Here is a 14047-nt window from a genome sequence, read left to right on the forward strand (position 1 = left end):
ACTTCTCTCTGAGTGTGGATCTCAGTCCAGTTTCTGACTTACTGTGCTTTCCTCATTAGAGCGGATGCTCATACCCTTCCTGTCTGGGTTTGTGTTTCTGTCTTGCTTCTGACTTAAATAAAACAAGCTGTCTCTCTGTGTTCTCCCATTGTGCTGTGTGTCTCTAATGGTAAACTTTGTACCTGTTTTGCAGTTTTTGCCTCCTTGTGACATTTTTGCTTCCAAACTGGGTAAGAATCAGAGAATGCTGCTTCCAGTCTCTAGTCCCTGGTGGAATGGTGTCTAGGTTCAATCCCGGGACAGGGAGATAAACTCTTGCTCCAAGACTACTATCCCTCCGAGAACAGTGGCACCAGGTTATAGGGCATGATGTCAAGGAAGAGTGTCAGATCAAGTTTTATCCAACAAATTGTTATCTGGAAGGTCCAGGGGTCCTGAGGTAAGGTGAGAAACAATGGATGTGGAGGGATAGGAGTGGAAGACAGAGGTCTGAGAACTGGGAGCAAATGTTTAAGGTTCTGAGACAATGGAGAGCAGAGTATGTATAAGCAGCTTCAAGTAGGTCAGCAGGGCTGGAGCGTGAAGCTGTTGAGGTGAAGGAGGCAAAGGTCAGACCGAAAAGGACCTTCACTCCCTCCTCGACTCACTTACTCATGTAATAATTACTCAGTGCCACACTGGTGCCAGGTTCTGAGGATTCAGACAACAAACAACCTGTGCCCTCGTGGAATATCCACTGAAATCCATGTGGAATGCAGAGAAAACAACATAAACAGGTAACACACGTACACCATTGAAGGAGTTAGAGGCCATGGAGAGAAATGGGAAAAGAAATGGAAAAAAGTAATCCCAAGGAGTCTTGTGAGGAGAACACAGTTTTAAACAGGATGTTCAGCTAAGCCGTCACTACAAATCTGATTTTGAGTAAAGATCTGAGGAAGCGTGCCAGAGTGACCTGATTGTAGGGAATTCCAGACAGAGGGAAGAGCAGGTATGAAGGCCCTGAGCCAGCAGAGTGGCTAACGTGACCCAGGAACAGAGAAGACGCCAGAGTGGCAGAGGAAAATGGGTGCGGGGGGAGAGGTGGTGAGTAACAGGAGGAAAATGGGGTTCTTACATCCTTCGTAGGTACTTCAATACTCAGATCACAGTTGTGCAAGAATCTGACTTTAATGGAATACTGGCTGCTTCATTAAGAATAAACCGAAGAGTGGGAAAGGCAGAATTAGCAGGACTAGTGAGGAAGGGTACAGTAATCCAGGTAAGGGGAAGACGGCTTGGCCAGAATGGTAGCACGGGAAAGGAACTGAATGCTGGATCCATCTTGAAGGTAGACATGATGGAATTTTCTGCTGGTTTTGCACATGCTGGAGAACGTGAGAGAAAAAAAGAGAAATGAAGAATGACTGACTCCAAAACATTTGGCCTCAGCAACTGTTCAGATGGAGTTGCTATCAGCCAAAATGTGGGAGGCTGTGGGTGGAGCAGGGTTTGGGGAAGGATGGGGTTGTCATTCACTGAGACGCAGAAAATCACAGAAGCCAATTGGAACATGACAACTTTGCTATGACTATCAAACCTCCAAGTAGAGAAGATGAACATGTAGTTAGAATGTGGGGGTGGGAGGCAGGAAAGGTGCTGGCTTCCTGACGCCAGTAAGTTAAACAAGGTTAAAACGATTAGTGCTGAGGTTCTCAAAGTGGACAAAGAGAAGAAAACACATGCTTCTTTACATGAAGGTGGGAATAATAAGATTAAGTGTGTACTGAAGGAAATAACATTAATAAAACAACCATCTCAATGACAGAAAATACAAGATCTCTGAAATATAAAACCTTTAAAAGGGTTGAAAATTTCCGGAGGGTAATGAATTTTACTTTTCATGGCTATGTCTTTAATTTCAGCACTATGAATACATGCTAAGTATTCAATAAAGAGGTAGTAAAATAACCATATTACATTCGTTAAATAAATTATTTCATAAAGAATTATCACACAAATTATTACATGATGAAATTTCACTATCTTTAGCTTATCTCCAAACCCTTTAACACATAAGAAATCATTTTACTGTTTAAATAAGCCAAAGAGTAACCAATTCATTTAAATGTATATTATGCCTTCATTTTCCATTTTACTTTGATCTTTTAATTTTTCTTAAATTTTCTTAGGGCAAACCTCTACATGAAAAAATAATTGTACAGAAGTTAGCCATCAAATTTGTTTTCAGCTTTGAAAATTATTTTCAATTTAGTAGGCTGGACAAAAACTCAAGGTGTGTGATGAGATAATAATTATTCAGGCCATCACACACCCAGTCCCCTTTCCTACTGCTTCTAGCAAGGATAGAAATTAAAAGGAGAACCTTTAAAGGAATAGATATGCAATTTAATAAAAGCAATAATGAATGGAAAAGTAAGTTAAAATAAATCAATGTCATTTAACTCAAATTAGATTAAGAACTACACAAGCTAAATCTGAAACTTGAATTAAGCATCCCAATAAATGCTGTTTCTATTCAAGAGTAAATAACTAGCTTTGTTGTTGCTTTGTTTTGTATTAAAATTTCCCCCATATAAGTGAGATCACACAATATTTATTTTTTTGTCTGACTTAATTCACTTAGAATTTTGTCCTCAAGAAACTTTTTTTTCAAAGTGGCCTCTAAACTATAACTGAAAATATGTACAAAGCTGGAATACAAAACAGTAAACCTTTCTGGAGTATATGTGAATCAAGAACAGAAAAGTATTGGGTTTTTTTAAGAGACTGATCCATTTCAAAGCATTACTTACAGTATTTAGACTAGCAATAAAAATTGTGTGGGTAGATGACAAGTATTAGCATAAGACAATTAGATAAACAAAAAAAAAGAGAGAGATATTAAAAGAACCTACAAAGATTACATTCATGTATTAACTGAAAACCAGATCGATTTATTTGTGACAAACACTTATTGAATAAATAAATTCCATATGGCATTCTTTAAACTTATACTACATTCAGGAGGTAATTCAAGATGGCAGTGTAGGAAGATCCCGAACACACCTCCTCCACAGACACACAAAATCTATAGCCATGTATGGATCAATTTCCTCTGAAAAAGACCTGAAAACTAGCAGAACAGCTTCTCCACAACAAGAAATATAAGGGCCATAATGAGACCAATAGGAGAGGGAGGTGGCTTCCCAGGGGATTCAGTGGTAAATAATCCACCTGCCCATGCAGGAAACATGGATTCAATCCCTATATCAGGAAGATTGCCTGGAGGAGGAAATGGCAACCCACTCAAGTATTTTTGCCTGGAGAATCCCATGGAGAGAGGAGCCTGGTGGCCTACAGTCCATGGGGTTTCAAAGAGTCAGACACGACTGAGCGGCTAAACAACAACACAGCAAGGAGAAGCAGAGATGCAGTATTATCAAAAAACCTTGCCTCTGACAGTGACCCAGGTGCAGGAGGGATCTCACCACACAGGGCTTCTCTGTGCAGAGTACGGAGTCTGTGCTCCACACAGACACTCTTGGGACCTGAAGAAGTGAGCCTAGAGAAACAGCAGCTTTATAAACCAGTAGGATTTAGGTTCAGGAGACCCAAAAGGCATAGGGTACAGGAAGCCTGCTCTTAAGGGGCTCATATGCAGACTAAGTTTGATCTACCAAAGTAGGAAGCTCCTAGTTACTATCCAAAGTTGGCAAACCAAGGAAGAGCAGTGTACACTTATTATTTAGAATAATGGAACCAAGTGCTAGAAGAAATGGGCTTCCCTCGTGATTCAGCTGGTAGAGAATCTGCCTGCAATGCAGGAGACTTGGGTTGGATCCCTGGGTTGGGAAGATCCCCTGGAGAAGGAAAAGGCTAACTGCTCCAGTATTCTGGCCTGGAGAATTCCAGGGACTATATATATAGTCCATGGGGTCACAAAGAGTCGGACACAACCGAGCAACTTTCACTTCATGCACACTAAGTCACCCTACTCATACTCAATCACTTCAGTAGTGTCCACCTCTTTGTGACCCTATGGACTGTAGCCAACCAGGCTCCTCTGTCCATGGGATTCTCCAGGCAAGAATACCCAGGAGTTGTCATGCCCTTCTCCAGGGGATCTTCCCAATCCAGGGATTGAACCGACATCATTTTTGTCTCTTGCATTGGCAGGCAGGTTCTTTACCACTAGCACCATACCTGGAAAGCCTAAGACCCAGAGAAAAACCAGCAGTCTGAAAACCACCTAGACCACATCGGCAGGAGATGCATTCAGTTCAGTTCAGTCGCTCAGTACTGTCTGACTCTTTGCGACCCCATGAACCACAGCACGCCAGGCCTCCCTGTCCATCATCAACTCCCGGAGTCCACCCAAACCCATGTCCATTGAGTCAGTGATGCCATCCAACCATCTAATCCTCTGTTGTCCCCTTCTCCTCCTGCCCTCAATCTTTCCCAGCATCAAAGTCTTTGCAAATGAGTCAGCTCTTTGCATCAGGTGGCCAAAGTACTGGAGTTTCGGCTTCAACATCAAACCTACCAATGAACACCCAGGACTGATGCATTAGCCAATCTTAAAGCAACTGCCAAGGGCACAGGGGTCTTTCTGGACATTATTAGGAAGCGTAGGCACTGGCTGGTGCCTTCTCTGTGCTCCTCCTTGCTAGTACCACTTCCCCCCATCCTGGGGCCCCACTGAAGCCTGCAGGTGCAGGCAGTTCAAACAGCAGATGCCCCTTGGGTACCTGGCTCTGGTGGCCTGCACTTCTGCACCCAGGAGACTGAAACAATCAGGAGTGAGTTTTGGCAGGCTACCACCCCCACAACATGACACAGCAGACTGAAACACATCTCCAGTTTGCCACTAAAAAAGGCTTATATTCTTGTGCTGGAGTCTCAGTGTGAGGGAAGCTTCAGGCCTTCCACATATCGTGAGGTTACAGAGGAGTTCTAGGGAGTGAAGGCCAGGGGAGTGAATGTTATCTTTGTACTCTCTCAGGCCTTGCTACAGCTCACCAGGGTCTCACAGAGAGGAGAACACACGCTCATCTGGAGCCCTGACTTGTGGAACTGTCACATCCAAATCACCTGTCTGGAGGCCAGCAAAGACAGTGGTCCCACAGGACTTTAAGGCTGCTCCCCGAGGGTCTGGCTTCCACTTAGCCAAAACTAGGGGCTGATTGAAACCTCTACCTTTGAACACAACAGGGCTTAGTACAACCTCAAAATCTGGAAGTTATTAAGAATAAATCAGAGTGTTTAAACAATCATAAAGATTTGAGAGATAATCAAAAGCTAGGTCAGGGCCGAACAATAAGGTTCACGGCTTACACAAGGACACTCCTTTAAGCCTGGGAGAAGTTCCCCGTTTTGTCTAATATAAAGAAACACAGAGAGAAAAGCAAAATGAGGAATCTGAGGAATAGTTTTCAAAAGAAAGAACAAGATTGAATTTTTAAAAATCCTTGAAGAAATGGGGATAATTAATTTACCTGATAAAGAGTTCAAAATAATGCTCATAAAAATGCTCACCAAACTTGAGAGAAAACATGAATACAGTGAGAAGTTCAAAAAGGAGATGGAAAATGTCAGAAAGCACCAAAATGAAAGTCACAGGGCTAAAGAATTCAATAACTGAACTGGAAAATGTAACAAAGGGCTTCAGCTGAAGACTAGATCAAGCAGAAGAAGAAGAAGAAAAAAAGGAAACTTAAAGACAAGATAGCAGAATTCTTTCAGTAAGAGGAGCAAAAAAAAAAAAAAAGACAGAGTGAAGATAGCTTAAGGGATTTGTGGGCCACTATCCAAAAGACCAATATACACACAATAGGGATGACAAAAAAGGCAGAGAGAGAGAAAAGGGACAGAAAGTCTATACAAAGCAATAATGACTGAAAATATTCCTAACCTACAGAAGAAAACAGACATCTGGGTCCAGAAAGACAAGAGAGTTACAAATGAGACAAACACAGAGAGAGACACATTGTAATAAAAATGTAGGAAGTTAAAGAGAATATTAAAAGCAAGAGAGGAAAAAAAAAAAAAAAAAAACCTTTTTACATACAAGGGAAGTTCCATACGTCTATCAGCTGATTTTCAAGAAGAAAATTTGCAGGCCGAGAGAGAGAGGTATGACAGATTCAAATTGCTGAAAAGAAAAATCTTACAACCAAGAACACTACTTGGCAAAGTTATCACTTAGAATTGAAGGGAGATAAAGAAGTTTCCAGACAAGCAAAAGCCAAAGGATTTTATCACCTCTAAACCCCTGTTTAAAGAAATGCTAAAGGGACTTCTTTAAGCCGAAAAGGCACTATCCAGTAACAAGAAAACATAAGATGGTAAAAAAAAATCTCACAGGTAAAGGTACATAGCAATAAAACTAGTGGACTGACCATTTATTAAACTATTACTAAGGCTAAAAGAAAAAAGTAGTAAAACTAACTATAATAATTAGTTATGAGATATACAGGCTTCCCAGGTAGCATTAGTGGTAAGGAGGCCCTGCATCAACGCAGGAGATGTAAGAGACATGGATTTGATCCCTGGGTCAGGAAGATCCCTAGAGGAGGGCATAGTAACTCACTCTAGTATTTTTGCCTGGAGAATCCCACGGACAGAGGAGCTGGCCAGCTACAGTCGTCAGAGTTGTAAAAAGTTGGACACCACTGAAGCAACTTAGTACACATACATCATGATCAAATGGGCTTTATTCCTGGGATTTATCTATGCAGAGATGGTTCAACATCTCATTAATACTAACCACTTTAACCAGTAAAAAATTATATAATGAACTCAACAGATACAGAAAAGACATTGTCGAATTTTGATTCAACATCCGTACTTCAGTCATGTCCAACACTTTGAGACTCTGTGGACTAAAGCCCGCCACGCTCCTCTGTCCATGGAATTCTCCAGGCAAGAATACTGGAGTGAGCCACCATGCCCTTTTCCAGGGGATCTTCCAGACCCAGGGATTGAACCCAGGTCTCTCACATCTCCAGCATTGGCAGGTAGGTTCTTTACCACTAGTGCCACTTGGGAAGCCCGTTAATATAGCGACCCTGTTCATTTATGAAAATACAGCCCAATGAGTATCTTGGGCTCACTTCAATCTGGTCAGCAACTTCTTGTCCTTTAGAGGTGTGATTAGGGAGGAGGTAGGTGGGGAAGAACAGGACTTTCTAAATACTGCGTAGTGCCACAAACATGTATGTGTTATGTTTTGGTTTTATAACAATTTCCAAACTCTTATCAAAACAGGTATAGAGGCAATGGACCTCAACATAATAAAGGTCAAATATATGACAAACCCACAGCTAACATCATACTCAATGAAAAGTTAAAAGCTTTCCCTCTGAGATCAGGAACAAGACAAGATGCCCACTCTTGTCACTTTTATCAACAGAGTACTGTAAGTTCTCACCACAGCAATTAAGCAAGACAAAGAAATAGTCATCCAAATTGGAAAAAAAAAAGTATAACTGAAATTATTTGTAGATTACATGAGACTGCCTATAGAAAACCCTAAGAACTTCACCAAAAAACTGTTAGAACCAATAGATAAATTCAGCAAAGTTGTAGGATACGAAATCAACATACATTTAGCCTTCCTTATCCCTGGGGTCTACATCTGCAGATTCAATCAACCATGAATCACAAGTATTTGAAAAAAAAAATTCCAGAAATTTCCCAAAACCAAAACTTGAATTTCCCCCATACTAACAGCTATTTACTATCATTTACACAAGATTTGTATTATAAGCAATTTAGAAATGACATAGAGTATATGCAAGGATGTTCATGGATCATATGCAAATATTATGCCTTTTCATGTAAGAGACTTGCACATTTGTGGATTTTGGTATTGTGCTTGTGTCCTGGAACCAACTCTCTGTGGATACATAGAACGACTGCACAGAAATCTGTGCATGTCTATAAATTATAATGGAATATCAGAAAGAGAAATTAAGAAAGCAACCTCATTTATAATTGCATCAGAAAGAATAAAATTCCTAGAAGCAAATTTAGTCAAGGAGGTGAAAGGACCTGTATGCTGAAAACTATGACACTGATAAAATAAATTATTCAATAAATAAGACACAAAGAAATAGAAAGATATCCCGTGCCCATGGATTGGAAGAATTAGTATTGTTATAATGTCCATACTATCCAAAGCAATCTACAAGTTCACTGTAATCTCTATCAAAATTCCAATGACATTTTCACAATACTAAAACAATTTAAAGATTTCTATGGAACCACAAACAACCCTAAAAAGCCAAGCACCTTGAGAAAGAATAACAAGCCTAGAGGAATCATGCTCCCTGATTTCAAACTATACTCAAAGCTATAGTAACAAAAACAGCATGGTATTGACATTAAAAACATACAAACAGCAATGAAATGGAATGTACAGCCCAACAATAAATACGCACATATACAGTCAAGTAATATATGACAAAGGAGTTATGAATACACGATGAGGAAAAGACAGCCTCTTCAATATATTGAGCTGGGAAAATAGAACACATGTAAAAAATGAAACTAGACCACTATCTTTGTTGTTGTTGTTCTGTCCAACTCTTTGTGAAGCCCCTGGACCGGGGCCAGGGCTCCTCTGTCCATGGGGTTCTCCTGGCAAGAATACTGGAGTGGGTTGCCATATTTTTCTCCAGAGGATCTTCCTGACCAAGGGATTGAACCCTTGTTTCCTGCACTGGCAGATGCATTGTTTACCACTGAGCCACCTGGGAAGCAGAGCAACAAAGACCACGGTCTTACACGATACATAAAAATTAACCCAAAATGGATGAAAGACTTGAATGTAAGGTGTGAAACCAAACCATAAGACTCCTAGAAGAAAACAGGTGGTAAGTCCTTTGATATAGGCCTTGGTGATGATTTTTTGAATCTGATGTCAAAAGCAAAGGCCAAAAAAAAAAAGTGGGACTATTTCAAACTGAAAAGCTACTGCACAGGAAAGCATACCATCAATAAAATGAAAAAGCAACCTAGAATGGGAAAATATTTTCAAATTGTATATCTGAAAAGGAGTTAATACTCAAAATATTAAACTCATTCAACTCAATAGTAAAACAAACAAACAAAAAAAGGAATAAAAATTGTCACAGAATCCAGATAGACACTTTTTCAAAGAAGATATGCAGATGTCCAACAGATACATGAAAAGGTTCTCAATATTACTAGGGAACCAAGTATTAGGGAAATACAACTCGAAATCACAAAGAGAAATCACCTCATACCTGTTAGAATGATCATAATAAAAAGAAAAAGTATTGAAAGTTTTAGAGAAAAGGGAATACTCTTACATGATTTGTGAGAATTTAAATTGGTGAAGCCACTATGGAAAAGAGTTTGGTGGCTCCTCAAAAAAATTTTTTTAATAAAATTTTTTATTATAATCCATTATAATATATGGATTATATGGTGATGTATGGTAACTAGACTTATTGTGATGTATACAAAGATTGAACCATTATGTTGTATACCTAAAACTAGCATACTGTTATTACCAGTTTTACCTCAAAACTTACAATACAACTTAAACTAATCAAAATAATATTGCAGAAAATCATACAAAGACACCTTACCATTCATTTCCTTGTGAAGGGTTTTCTAGTAGCACTCGGATTATGTATAATAAGCAGCTTAATAATTTGAGAGAAAAATTGAACAGACGAATTCTTAGACCTTTAAACAAACAACAGAAATTGGATTTTCATTTAAACTCAGTTCACAGATAACTAAAAAGAATTGTCAAATATATCAATATTAAGTACAGCATTTAAATTGTGTTTAGAAACTACACTACCATAATTGTATACCCACTCTGAAGTTCTAAGTGCCTGAAGACTGAAACAAAAAATGAGAATGACAGCTGGTATGAACCACAAATAATAGTGGATATTATACACTAAGTAATTCAACTTTTGAGCATTCAAAGCCATAAAGATCATATCCAACCAAGATTGGTTTAGGTATGCTTAAAAGTTTAACCATTTTATAGATCTATAAATTTGGGAATAAATTTTAATTAGCCAGAAAATCTAGTTGCTTATAAATTCACAAGGATAAGTTATAAACTTTGTATCTTTTGAGCACCTTGCAGATTTGATTACACAGAAATTATAATCACATATAATTATGTATTATACATTTAGATAGTAATTATAGAATTACCGAGAAATCCTGATAGCATATAATGGGAAATATACACACTCACACCCCCATTTTCGGGATTCAACTAACTTTTCGTTATAGGTTTAAATACTGATGAAATCTTAAAAACTTTTTTTGCAGGAAATAACACGGCCATGGACATATCTTTGTACATGGCTGTGATAGTTGATGTTGGAGAGGACTAATTAACATTAAGCAAAATGTGCTTAAAATCTGATTAATAGAAGCATTACCTTTCCTGCAATTATCAGGTGGTACCAGATTTACACATTATGAATAAAATTCTGAGAAATGTCTTCCAATAATTATTTCTTAATAAGATCTAAAAATGAAATGCCATTTTGTTTTTACTCTGCTATAGGTGAGTGTACTTCAGGTAATATTTAACAGTAAAAGGTTAATGCTTATTAATTGTGTAATTTTTCCTTGGTTTTCCTATTAAAATGCTAGGTACATACAGGTTAGTTTCTTAATAAAGTCTTTTAAACTGTTAATGAAATTGCCCTGGTTTTATAGAACCGGTCTCCTTAAAAGTTTAGCCAAAGCTGGGTATTCTTTCTGGCCTGGAGAGACAGAATTTTTACTACTAAAATAAAGGAAACCTTCTATGCAAATGATGTGGACTATTCAAGTAATATCTATTGGTGCAACCTCTAACCAATCAGATTAGAGAAGTGCTAGTTATTATTAACCTAACCCTGAACTAACCAGCCATTAAGATTCTGTAATTTGTGTGCCTTACAGATTGAAATACTTCCTGTGGTCAGTATTCAGACAACTTCTCATAACTCAACTTTTTCTCTATGAACCCACAGAAGCACATTAAACCACCCAAGAGGATTCAGAGGTCAAAACTGTGAAAGAGTAAAGTCTACACTAAACTATTTCCATTGCTTATTGACATCTTAAGCAATAATTACATGAAAAAAAAATTGCAAACTGGTTCACTATATACGACTTTTCAAAAATACATAGTATTGTGGAGAGGTAAGAGGTATGACTGACACTTCAACCCCAAATAGGCTTAGGAGGTCACTGACTATGCCAATTTCATGCCCTCTTGAAGTTCCAAAGTTTCCCAAATGTATTTTATGGCAAGAATTCCTGGGATGCTATATGCTGAGCTTGGCTCTGCACTTTATGATTTTAAATCTCCAGGGGAAGGTGTTGTACATTTCAGGACATCCTACATGCTTCTTGCTATTAGGTGTGATAGGTAAACTCATCCTTACTAAACACTAAATCAGAAAATTATTCCCCATTATGGTCACCTGGAATCACCAGAGTCTTCTCAAAACAAGCTTTAGGTGTCTCTCACAGTGAAAATATGGGGAACCCTCATTTAAATGATTTTCCTCAGTATTTCTATCAATCCAAATGGTCCACTCAGAAGTCTACTAAATGATACCAGACTTGAAGATGTAAAGGTGTCAAGATACTTTGACATCACCAGAGGCAACATCTACTGCTTTTTAAATATTAATGCCTGACAGAGAAGATTATCAAGTTTACTCCTATATATAAAAGATATTTTGAAAAAGGACTGTATAGCTGTATTTTTTATGACAGTGAACATATATACAAAATATAGACAGGGGAATAAAATGAAAGACTTACTTGATCTCTGGTTTTTGATAAAAAATAACTTTAGTCTCTCTTTAAATGTGTTTTCATTCATATAGAATTCAACTTGCACCCTGCAAACAAAAAAATAAAAACACAATTTAGCTAAACAGTAAGATATATGAAAATAAAAACAAATTATGTGATGTAATACATTATATAATTTGAACAAACCCCACCATAGAAAATGAGAAGTGAGTTAAAACACTGATTTTTGGGGGAGTACCAGTTATGTTCTAATTTTAAAGATATACTCGTTTAAATATCATATGCAGTTAATTCAGTTATCTGTATTACTAGATAAATGAGTGGTATGTACGATTCAGGGCTTTACTGGTAGCTCAAAACAGCAATAATGCAAAAAGTCTTTCATATATGTATGAGGAATAATTTTTCATCAGTGTAGTCCCAATTTTTTCCCTGTCGTAAGAATCAACTGGATGGTTAAAAAAGTCAGGATGAACTAACCACCCCAAATCTCCTGAATCTTAAGGGACTGGGCTTGGAAATAGAATGTTATCAAGGATTCTCTTTACCTTGAACCTATTTTGGGACATGACATATGGGACACTTTACTTTCTTATTTATTTATCTGTCTCATATTAAATATTGCTTGATCAACAAAGGAGTGGCACTGGCAAGGGGAGCATTAAAGTTACCAGAGGTAAGTTACCAAACAGACAGATCAATTAAGGGACTGAATATTCTACCTTTAATCAGCTATAAATTGGTATCAACACTCTAAAACATAGTAGCATTCTAATAAATGCATTTGCTTTCTCCCTGAATTCTAGCAACTTCTCTCAAATGACAGAGCAAAAATAAAATTTTCAAAATACTGAATGAAAAAACAACTGTGTTCAAACTTGGTGAATTCCAAATAATCATCATCTGAAATTTTCAGATGTTGCTTCCTGACCTGCATACAGGTTTCTCAAGTCCTGAAAGACCAGATGCCATGATCTTCATTTTCTGAATGTTGAGCTTTAAGCCAACTTTTTCACTCTCCACTTTCACTTGCATCAAGAGGCTTTTTAGAAGAAGATGTTGTGAAAGTGCTGCATTTAATATGTCAGCAAATTTGGAAAACTCAGCAATGGCCACAGGACCAGAAAAGGTCAGTTTTCACTCTAATTCCAATGAAAGGCAATACCAAAGAATGCCCAAACTACCATACAATTGCACTCATCTCACACGCTAATAAAGTAATGCTCAAAATTTCAAGCCAGTCTTTAACACTACGTGAACCATGAACTTCCAGATGTTCAAGTCGGATTTAGAAAAGGCAGAGGAACCAGAGGTCAAATTGCCAACATCTGCTGGATCATGGAAAAAGCAAGAGAGTTCCAGAAAAACATCTATTTCTGTTTTATTGACTATGCCAAAACCTTTGACTGTGTGGATCACAATAAACTGTGGGAAATTCTGAAAGAGATGGGAACACCAGACCACCTGACCTGCCTCTTGAGAAACCTGTATGCAGGTCAGGAAGCAACAGTTAGAACTGCACATGGAACAACAGACTGGTTCCAAATAGGAAAAGGAGTTCATCAAGGCTGTATATTGTCACCCTGTTTATTTAACTTATATGCAGAGTACATCATGAGAAACGCTGGACTGGAAGAAACACAAGCTGGAATCAAGATTGCCAGGAGAAATATCAATAACCTCAGATATGCAGATGACACCACCCTTATGGCAGAAAGTGAAGAGGAACTAAAAAGCCTCTTGAGGAAAGTGAAAGTGGAGCATGAAAAAGTTGGCTTAAAGCTCAACATTCAGAAAACGAAGATCATGGCATCTGGTCCCATCACTTCATGGGAAATAGATGGGGAAACAGTGGAAACAGTATCAGACTTTATTTTTGGGGGGATCCAAAATCACTGCAGATGGTGATGGACAGGGAGGCCTGGCGTGCTGAGATTCATGGGGTCGCAAAGAGTCGGACACAACTGAGTGACTGAATTGAACTGAACTGAAGACAGCATATTAAAAAACAGATGTATAGAACAGTCTTTTGGACTCTGTGGGAGAGGGAGAGGGTGGGATGATTTGGGAGAATGGCATTGAAATATGTATAATACCATTTTTGAAACGAGTCGCCAGTCCAGGTTTGATGCACGATACTGGATGCTTGGGGCTAGTGCAATGGGACGACTCAGAGGAATGGTATGGGGAGGGAGGAGGGAGGAGGGTTCAGGATGGGAAACACATGTATACCTGTGGCGGATTCATT

General features: G+C 38.4%; 1 protein-coding gene across 15 annotated transcripts in view; it reads right to left on the reverse strand.

Moving 5' to 3' along the window:
- The window catches only part of KCNT2 (potassium sodium-activated channel subfamily T member 2), a 431812-nt gene that overhangs the window by 280047 nt on the left and 137718 nt on the right, over positions 1 to 14047 (reverse strand). For all 15 annotated transcript variants that reach the window (XR_015143756.1, XR_015143755.1, XR_015143754.1 and 12 more), the window contains exons 2-3: positions 11806 to 11885; positions 9600 to 9699 (exon numbers count right to left, since the gene is read on the reverse strand). Coding sequence is in view for 8 of the 15 variants with exons in the window: in XM_086345575.1 (XP_086201701.1) it covers positions 9600 to 9699; positions 11806 to 11885 (180 nt within the window). In the remaining 7 variants the exon portion in view is untranslated. The remainder of the gene's footprint in view (positions 1 to 9599; positions 9700 to 11805; positions 11886 to 14047) is intronic.

This window comes from Bos grunniens, chromosome 16, assembly GCF_055505025.1.
Source record: "Bos grunniens cultivar Pamir isolate PY7600 chromosome 16, Bosgru_T2T1.0, whole genome shotgun sequence".
In the NCBI taxonomy this organism is placed as follows: Eukaryota; Metazoa; Chordata; class Mammalia; order Artiodactyla; family Bovidae; genus Bos; species Bos grunniens.